General features: G+C 55.2%; 1 protein-coding gene across 1 annotated transcript; it reads left to right on the plus strand.

Annotated features, from left to right (window-relative positions):
* Nucleotides 1-5,350: 5,350 nt before the first annotated feature.
* LOC136151852 (uncharacterized) lies at nucleotides 5,351-8,487 on the plus strand. Its single transcript, XM_065913290.1, has 4 exons — nucleotides 5,351-6,045; nucleotides 6,538-6,789; nucleotides 7,908-8,044; nucleotides 8,324-8,487. Exons 1-4 carry the CDS (start codon nucleotides 5,351-5,353, stop codon nucleotides 8,485-8,487), a joined length of 1,248 nt encoding a protein of 415 aa, XP_065769362.1.
* The last annotated feature ends 1,903 nt before the right edge of the window (nucleotides 8,488-10,390 follow it).

Genomic DNA, 10,390 nt, shown 5'->3' on the forward strand with positions numbered 1-10,390 from the left:
GGCACCGGGTCTGCGGGGCAGTGTGGACACGGGCGGAGTGCAGGAATGCGCTGGGAGGAAGTTAGGCAGCAAGAGATGAAGAGTTGGCTGGGGCCTGATTTCCCATTATAAGTAATCCTTCCTTATTTACCTGAACAAATACGCTCCCTGCTTACCTCAGACCACAGATGGGCTCCTGGTTAACCCTTGCAGGCCTCCCCCTCCTCGCTGGGGGAACCACCCCCTGGCAGCCTGGGAACTCATTCAGTCACTCATTCATGCATTCACTCACTCACTCACTCACTCATTCATTAGTTGATATATCGTTACCGAGTTCATCTTACATGCAAGGTACAGGGGCTATATCGAGTGGGGTCAGCTGAGGGCAGGGAACAGATGAGCAGGCAGCATTAGAAAAAGCCCAGTGGAGGGATGTGGGAGAACACTGACGATGGGCATCTGGCAAAGGAGGTCAGCAAGGGCTCCCTGGAGGAGGCGCTGTCTGGCTCCCCAGGTCAGGGGTGGAGAGAGCTTTGGGGAAAGAGACCCAAGGCTCACAGGCCCGCCCACCCTATGCTCTGCCCCACAGGGCCTGGCGCAGGCCTGTCATAGCCTGGTTCTCAGGAAGGACCAGTAGCTCGCTTTCCCAGGCCCGGAGTGGCGGTCAGCCAGCAGCAGCACAGAAGCTCCAGCCCCAGCACCCACCTGGGCTCCTCCAGCTCTGGGAGACCAAGCAAGGCCACGTAGCCAAGCTCTCAGCTTCTTCCTCGTCCTGCCAGGTGGGCTGAGGGCTGCCCTGCCCTCCAGGGCCTCTTGTTCTGAATCACCTTGGAAGGGCGCCTGGCATCTGCAACCCCCACGCTGTCAGACGGAGGCATTTCAGAGAGTATTTATTGCTATGTTCCCATTTCAGAAGTAATTGTGTCACTACAGTCACACAATTGTGTGACAACTTACAGTATGATTTTTCTAGGGCCTCTGGAAGATTCCAAGGCCTTTAGAACCTTGCCCCCTCACCTTAACTGATGCCAAAATTCTCTACCATATGGTTGCACTTTTCACCCTGGAGAGCCTGTGCTTAGCTGTTAACTATCGCAGGTGTCTTGGTAAGGAGGAATTATCAGAGCCATTTCCCTGAGAAGGTGGAGGTAGGATGGAGTAGAGATTGGGGAGGTAACATGAGTTTCCAAAATGACTACAGTCAACCATCCCAGTCTTCCAGAACCAAGAAAAAAAGAAAGAACTCCAACATTCCCAGGCGGGACCTTCTCTCCATTCTCCCAGAAGCTTGCGCTTGTATTAGCACTAATAGTAATGGCCACTGAGCACTTACTAAGTGCCAGGCACAGTTTATCGCTCATGAGACACTAAGGTATTGATCACATTATAAGTACTGTAACATGGGTGAGTACAGGGAGTATTCAATAAATGCTTATTGAATGGATGGGGTGTCATAGATAGTTACCCCCAATATCCATTCTCTTTTCCTCAATAAACAAACCCCTACTTTATCTGGGAACCTGGCTACCTGGAACTAAGACTATCTCAGACTCCCTTGCAACTAGATGCGACTATGGGACCAAGTAGCGGTGTCCTGTGTCACTTGCTACAAATCCTTCTTAAAAGTAAACTATCAAGAAAAAAAGTAAACTAACATGTATGATTTACCTCCTTCTTCTTTATCCTTCCTCTGTGTTACTGCCTGGGATGCAGTTGTGATGGCTGGAATCTTGGCTGCCATTTTGGACCATGGAAACAAAATGCTGGAGCAGTGAGCTGGAAGGAGCTTATGTCTTTGAGGACTGCATAAAACCTCCATGCTGGCTTTGGATTGCATGCCTCAGGACTTCTATGAGAGAAACAGACCTTTGATTTTTGTTAAGTGGCATCTTTATTACTCAAAGTCAAGCCTGATTCTATGAGATAGACCAGAAGTTGGGAAGATAGATGAAGACAGAATACTCTTGCAGCCAGAGAAGACATTTCATGACTGGGTGGCACTGAGAAGAGAACTGGTCATACCACAGAAAACCTTGACCTTGGGAAGGCTGCTCCTTGAGTGCTGGTACAGCTTTGCCTTGGGCCCAAAGGAGCACTTCATAGGTGTCCCCAGGAATGGTGGGCCTGCGTGGATGGACCAGGCTAAGCTGTGCTGAGAATGGAGTGATTATACCCACCCAGGCCTGGAATAAGGAAACAAAGCTGCCTTCGGAGGATGGAAAGATCCAAGAAGTAGCAAGGATAGGACCCTGCATCCACGCAGGCGGGGTTCACACGGACCACAGTGCTAAGAGGCTGCGTGGGAGGATGTCCGTGGTGGGCTCAAGGCAGGTTTGGTGCTCACCTGGGGCAAACCTGCCTGTGGGCTCCAGGGGAAGGGAGGGCCAAATAAGGGACTCTGGGTAACATACCCCACCAGCACCTTGATCCATCCAGCATGGGGTTGTAACACCAGCTCAGGGTTTGACCCAAATACACACCCTAGTTCTGTCACCTTCCACCTTTGTGACTTTGGCCAGAACCTACCGAATTCCCCCTTCCTCTCTCTGAGGCACTCTCAGAGCTGTGGTATTAGTTAGTGTTAGTCACTAAGTCATGTCCAACTCTTTGCAACCCTATGGACTGTAGCCCGCCAGGCTCCTCTGTCCATGGAATTCTCCAGGCAAGAAAACCACAGTGGACAAGAAAACTAAAAGGTTCCTTCTCCAGGGAATTTTCCCAACGCAGGAATTGAACCAAGGTCTTCTGCACTGCAGGCGGTTTCTTTACCGTCTGAGCCACCAGGGAAGCCTAGAGTTGTGGTGAGGGTTGAGATAAAGTTGTGAAAGTGCTCTGCAAACCTCAACGCCCTCTCCCGGGGCCTTGCCGATGACCAACCACAAAGCCATGTCATCTTATTCCCCATAGCAGCCCTTCCAGGTAACTTACTGTGCCCATTTTTCAGGTGAAGAAACTGAGGCCCAGATGTTACAATGTCTTGTAACAAGGTCATGATGGTAATCAGATATAAGCTCATATCTGAAGTTTCCTTGATCACCTTATGCCTGATAGTACCCTCTTACTAGCCACCTTGTTCCCTTGGGGTCAAGTCCCAGGTCCTTGGCATGGCTCACTCGGTCTAGTAGAGTTTCCGTCTCCTGCCCACAGCTCCCCAAGGCTGGTCTCCCCTTCAGTCCCCCTTAGGCCAGCCCCTCAGGGGGTGAAATCTGCCCCCTCCTGTTCTCCCCCACCCATCCATTACCGGCAATGCCTTTCCCACATCCACCCGCTGCCGACCTGGGGTCCAACACACACCCACTCCATCCTGGAACTTTTCTCTGACCTACTGAGATAACATTCTCTGCAGCCACTGGGGTTTCTCAGGCTTGAGCGTGTACACGGGGAGCTGTCACCCCCTCGGGCTGTGAGCTCTGACAGCAGGCAGGAGCCTGGTGGAGCCATCGCCCTCTGAACACCCGGATGAACCGGGAAAGTCCTTTTTCTGTCATCCAAATGGAGCTGAGTTTCTTCTACTTCAATGGAAAGAATCCTCATCTTTTGAGCCCCTACTCAAGAGCTCTCTACTCCAGAGAGTTTTCTCGTGTCCCCTCGAGCCCCTGCAGACCCCACATGTCCCAATTCTTTGTCTCCATTTCCCAGTGTTTCTTTCCTTCCCCAGACTCTAACTCCTTGAGGGCAGGGACTTCGCCCAACTAGAGCAGCCTCAGACTCAACACAGTCGGTGATTTCTGGAGCAGCTGACTCCGGAGCTTTCCTCCCTGCATCCAAGCCCATCAGTGAGTCAAGAGCGTGGATGGGAGGCGGGGCCCAGGGCTTGGCTTGGCGCTGCCAGCCCCTGGCCCCCTCTGGACCTTCATCATCTCCCCTGTGAATGGAAATAACACCTGCCCTGCTGATCCTGCTGGCAGGGCCTTGTGATGAGTGATGAAAAATTGAGAAAGGAAGTGGAAAGGGTGGTCTGTCTTTGTCTATTGGTCAGTTGGTCAATAGATGGCTGCTCCCATGTCCTTGGGTCCCACTCTCTTAGGATTCCCACCGCCTGGAGCATGCAAGGCCCCCAGGCCGTGACACGGTGCTCTGGGCAGGCCGGCAGGCATTCACTGAGCACCTACTCTGGGCCAGGCCCTGTACGGGCGCGAGGGGCAGGGTGGCCGGGCACAGTCTGTCCTGGAGGAGTTCAAGGCCTGGTGGCCTCGGAGGGCCTAGGTGACCTCCAGCGTCTCTCCCAAGGCTAGCCACCTACGGTCACTGGTTTCACGAACACCTACTGTATGCATGACCCTCTCCACTCTGGGAAAAACCGACAGATGCCAAAGGCTTTTCCTCACCAATGCCATCCCTCCTCCTCCCCAGACACTCCCCTCTGGAACGGAGGCTGAGCAGAAGGACCAGTCTTCCCTGTGTCTAAGGTCTTTGGTGCTCACCCCCCAACACACTCTTGTCTGCAGCCTCATCCACCCACCCCATCACTGGTTCACACTTCGGACAAAGCTGAGGAAGCCTCACCCCACCCCAGGACCCCAGAGCTCTCAGGAGCTTCCCTGGGAACCGAGGCATACAGAGCTCCTGCCAGAGATGGGCTCCAAGTCTGGGGAAACTTGCAGGCCTCTCAGGGGGTCAGAGAGGACACACACACACACACACACACACACACAAACACACAAATATACACATGAAGCATCCGCTTCTGTCCTGCCAGGCCCCTGTGATGGTAGAGCAGGGTGATGACCCAAGATACAACCTGGCCCTGGGCCGGATCTCTGCCATCTATTCACTGCAACCACGTGGGCTGAGGCCTACTGTGGGCCAGGCAGGGCTCCTCAGGATACAGCAGTGAACTCTGGTTGGTTTACATTCTAGAGGAGAAAGACAGATGGTCAACAGGAAAAGTAACAAAGGAGTGAATTACATAGCACTGCTAGGGGCTGATGAGGGCCATGAAAAACAGCTCCTGGGGGGTGCTGGGTGGGACGCAAGGGGCAACATGAAACAGGGCAGTCAGGGCAGGCCTCCTTGGAGAGGTGAGATCTGAGCAAAAACGTGAAGGCAGTGAAGATGTGAGCCCCGAGTTACCTGTAGGCATTCCAGGCGGAGGCAAAGCTGGAGGCTGGAGCAGAGGGCAAGGAGAGGAGGGGGACGAGGCCCGGGGCGGACTAGAGGGCAGCCCGGGAGCCTGGGCTCCTCGCTTCCCAGGCCTTCCTGCCCAGCACTTAACCCCGGCTCCCTGCGCGCTTAACTCACAGCAGTGTCCCCGGGAGGCCCCGGGAGGCATCTCCCATTCGCGGCCGGGTTAAACAGCAGAGAGGAAACTGAGGCAGGCAGAGGGCGCGGAGGCCGGGAGCCAGGAGCCCAAGCCAGGCCCGCCCCCGCCATGGCGGCTGCCTCCCCACCTCCGGGCATCGGTCCCGGCCCGCTCCGCGGGGGCGCCGGGTGCACCCCCGGCCCGGGCCGCCGTCGTGGGGGGTGGGGGCGGCGGCCCGCGTCACTCCCGTGCCCGCGAGTCGCTGCCTTTCCCCCATTAGTGCGGGGCCGCGGGCAGACCAAACCGCAGACCCAGATAAGAGCACAATCGAACCTGTTTTGCTCGCAGGCCGTCCTGGGGGCTGGGTGGGAAGTCGGGGAGGCCGCTGGCAGCGCCCCGCGCCTGCTATCAGCCCCTTTGAAATTTACCCACCTTATCAGGGCCGCGCTTTCCGAGGGGGGCGGGGGGGGGGGAGGGGACCGGGAGGCTGCCTTCCTTCCGCGGCTCGTGCCCAAAGGAGAGGATGGGGTCACGTCCTGGGAAGGGCCCCCAGCCCCCCACCAAGGACTCAGCCCCCCCACCCCCGTCACTGCCCCGCGGGCACCGCCCAGGCCCAAAGGTGCCCCCTCCCATCCTGCCCTGACCTGGTACCCCACACCTGCAGCACCCACTCCCTCACCCCCTCCCCAGCCGCGGGCGCCTGTAACACGCCGACCCCCCAGTCACACCCTCGGCAAATGTTTATTTGCTGAGCACCTGCTGCCCGCCGAAGGGACACACCAACCTCACTCCCCCACGGAGCTGACGCTGGAACTGGGGAGACAGTAAATAAACACAAATAAGTAGGTAAGAGAGTGTGTCCGCAGGTGATGACCCCTGCAGTGCGGCAAAAACAAGCAAGGGTGCAGGATGGGAAGTGTTGGGCAACTTTAAGTATGTGTGTGAAGGGGGTGAGGGGTCGGGGAGAGTCTGAGAAGGTGATGTTTGAGTCAAGACCGGAAGGATTCCAACTCTCTCCCTGGGGTTAGAATCCCACGGAAGGGCAGAGCCAGGAGGAGAGATTAGCCAGTCCCCCGAGATCCTTTTTTACTGAGGCTCAGAGAGGGTGATGAAATGCCGAAGGTCACACAGCACCATGGCAGCAGAGCCAGCCAGAGTTCGAGCCCAGCCAGGACCTTTCTCCGCATTCCCGTGGCCCCCGGCCTGGGGCCCTGCCAGGGCCCTGGGCAGGACAGTAGGCCATTGTTGGACAGTTTGGGGGGTGGGCTGAACCTGGAAGAGCAGCGTCGACAGCCGTCTGACTCTGCCTTTTGTAGACCAGGCGCCCGCCAGGTGGAGTTTGAGGCTGAGGGTCAGGGCCCGGCCCGGTGGGAAGGCTGCAGGCTGTGTGTGGATGGTGTCGTGGTGGGGACAGCAGCCCAGTGTCCGGGTCCTCTGGCTCCCTCGCCAGCCCTGCTCTCCATCGGCCCCGGATGTCCAGGTCCACAATGGCCCAACCTGGAGGGTGAGTCCTTCCAGGAGGAGCCCCTCTCTAGCCTCAGCGCTCCCTCCGGACACTCGCTCCTGCGGTGAAGGGTGAGTGGGTGGCCGTGGAGCCCTGCGGCCAGGAGGGGCGGACCCCGGGGCCTGGCTGAGGCCCGACAGGCTCTAAGGAGATAGATGAGAAATCAGAGCTGAGGGGCTCAGGGCCCTGGGGTGGTGGGGGCAGCGTCCAGAGACCCTCGGGCACTGTTTTTATGGAGCTGCAGAAGCATCTGGGAGGAGCAGGGCCTGGAAACTAAATCCCAGCTCTGCTGCTTCTGGCTTTGTGACCTTGGGCAGGTCCGTTTCCCGCCCAGCCTTGGTTTCTGTTCTCACTGAAAGGGAAGCAAGAATTTCTTCTTCAAAGGGATGTGGTAAGGAGCAAACGAGAGAACGTGCGAGTGCCTGGCACACAGCCAGGACGTGTCGACAGTGGAAGGGTCTCCCCGTGGGGACCTCTGTCTCTCTCGTCTAGATGTGGCCAGGGTCAGGGAGCACTGAGCAAGTGTCAAGCACTTAGAGGCTGTTTTCAGGACCCTTGTTAACTGGATTGACCACAATCCTGAGTTTATGACCCACGCTCACCATAGGCCCTCTCTATTATTAATCATGTAATGAACACAGGGACCCAACTGCTAACCCAGGGTCAAGGTTATTACCAGCCATGCTACTGAATTAATTCACGTATTTCTCACATTAATCCTCCCATACTTAAAATTTTTTTTTAATTTTATGTGTTTGTTTTTATATTTTAGTTTTGGCTGCTCTGCGTCTTCACTGCTGCGCACAGGCTCTCCCTAGCTGCAGTGAGCGGGGGCTACTGTCTAGTTGGGACGCACAGGCTGCTCACTGCGGTGGCTTCTCTTGTTGCGGAGCATGGGCTCTGGGGTGTGGGCGCAGTAGCTGTGATGCACCAGTTCAGTTGCCCCGTGTCATGTGGGGTCTTCCCAGACCAGGGACTGAACCCATGTTCCCTGCATTGACAGGCAGATTCTTAACCTCTGGACCACCAGGGAAATCCCCCTCCTAGACTTTGACCCCAATGTGTCCCCATTTTACAGATGAGGAAATTGAGGCACAACTGAGGATTCAGTACCTCCTATTCACTGATGCTGGAGATTCATTGGGTACATTTTTCCAGTTGACTTCCTGTTCTGGGCTCCAGAGCCCCCGATGACGAGTCTCCACACGACCCCCACCCCACCCCTGCCGTGTTCTGTAGCTCAGCTCAGGGGGTTACAGCCGTGGACTCAGCCCCTGGCTCCCTGCAGGGCCCCACCTCTGACATCTGGGGGAGCCGTGGTGAGGACCCTGGCCAGACCCATGCTCTCTGCTGGCCTCCTCTCCCCACCCCTCGCCCCCCGAGAGCCCCCTTCAGCCCAGCTTGGTGACACAAGAGCCTGGTGATCCTCCTGGGTGCCCAAGAATAAATGAAGGAAATGAACAAGTGAATGAATGAATGAAGATGCTAAAAGGGGGAAAGGGAAATCGAGAGTAAAACACAGCATTTCTGAAAGCTGAGGGGGAGGGGTGGGAGGAGGCTGAGGCAGGACTTGGCGTTGAAAGATGCCCCTTTGCCAGCTGCCGCACTCAGGGAGCCCCCAAGTGTGGATCTGGCCCTCAGATCCTGCTGCCCAGGCCCCGACCCTGAGTCCTGCCCCTCCCCCACGGTGACTTCCCAGATACAGAGGCAGCTGCAGGGTTCCCAGAACCGTCCTAAGATGACACAGCTGAAGCTGCTCTAGGGGCCGGGACTGTGGGTGGTGCACCCCTGCCGGGCAGCCGCACCACCAGGCAGGAAGTGCTGTGCCCTCGCCTGCTGCCAGGAATGGCCAGCTCCTTGACGTAGGGTTGGGAGGGTTTGGGGTCCTGGGCAGAGTCAGGGTTAGGTCAAGATTGGAAGGTCCTGAGGCCTGACCTCTCTCAGCAGAGTCCAGATGCAATGCTGGGGAAACAACCTTCTTCCATACACACGTGGGTCTTGACCTGTGTGGGGAGCTGGTCACTCTTGAGAATCTACTTGAGAACACACACAATTCCAGGGGCTCACAGACCCCCCTGCAGCCCCTCTATGGACCCCAGATTAAGAGGCCCCATTCTCCTAGGAACAGAGTTGCCATATGACCCAACAGTCCCACTCCTGGGTATATATGCCAAGAAAACTCTAATTCAAAAAGATACCTGCACCCCTGTGTTCATCGCAGCACTATTTACAAGAGCCACGACACAGAAGCAACCCAAATATGCATCGACAGATGAATGGATAAGGAAGATGTGAATCCACAGTGGAATATTCCTCAATGTCCTGTCCTGTGAGCTCAGTCGTGTCTGACTCTTTGCAACCCCATGGACTGTAGCCCGCCAGGCTGCTCTGTCCTTGGAATCCACCAGGCAAGGATACTGGAGTGGGTTGCCATTTCCTTTGCCATTTACTCACCATAGAAATAATGAAATAATGCCTTTTGGAGCAACATGGCTGGACCTAGAGATTATCATACGGAGTGAAGTAAATCAGACAGAGAGAGATAAATATATAATACCACTTGTATGTAGAATCTAAAATATGTAACAAATGACCTTATTTGTGGAACAGAAACAGCCTCACAGACAGAGAACTGTGAGTTCTATGTTAATTTCCGGTAAACAAAGAGGAAAGGGGATGTGGGAGGGACAAATTGGGAGTTTTGGATTAGAAGATGTAAACTACTACATATAAAACAGATACACACAAAAAAATAAAAAAATAAAAACAGATACACAACAAGGTCCTACTATGTAGCACAGGGGACTATAGTCAATATCCTGTAATAAACCAGTGGAAAAGAATATGAAAAAGAACATATATACAAATCTGTATATATATGGAAAGCTGAATCACTCTGCTTATCCCAGAAACTAACACAACACTGTAAACCAGCGATGCTTATAAGAAAAGTCTCAGTCCTGGACTGTGGGCAATGTGTGGGCGGGACTGTTCAATTCATCTCCAGTTCCCGACAAAACATCTGGCACACAGTAGGTGCTTAACATGTGCTTATTTCCACAGATCACCAGGTGATATGGACTTGGCTGAGGGAAAGGGCAGCTGCAACAGGGCTGATCAGAGGAATAGATTGGGAAGGGAATGGGCGATGAGGCAGGTGTCCCTGGGCCGCTTACGGCCCCCGTGGCCCCTACTGCCCTCAAAGCAAGTGCGTGGGGTCTCTGGGGCCCAGGAGGCGCCATGTGGTCCTGTCCCCTGGCGCCCACGATGCTTCAGCTCCAAGGGCCATGGGACTCTGTCCCCAGACACTGTGACTTGTTCCAACACCTACTGAGCACCGGAGAAGGAAATGGCACCCCACTCCAGTACTCTTGCCTGGAGAATTCCGTGGATGGAGGAGCCTGGTGGGCTGCAGTCCACGGGGTCGCAGAGAGTCGGACACGACTAAGCGACATCACTTTCTTTCTTTCTATAGTTCCTTTTGGAGAAGGAAATGGCAACCCACTCCTGTGTTCTTGCCTGGAGAATCCCAGGGATGGAGGGGTCTGGTGGGCTGCGGTCTATGGGGTTGCAAAGAGTCGGACACAACTAAGCAACTCACACACACACTGAGCACCGCTTGCATGTTACGCTGTTCCAGACACTCGTGACCAACAGTGAGTGCA

This window comes from Muntiacus reevesi, chromosome 20, assembly GCF_963930625.1.
Source record: "Muntiacus reevesi chromosome 20, mMunRee1.1, whole genome shotgun sequence".
Lineage (NCBI taxonomy): Eukaryota > Metazoa > Chordata > Mammalia > Artiodactyla > Cervidae > Muntiacus > Muntiacus reevesi.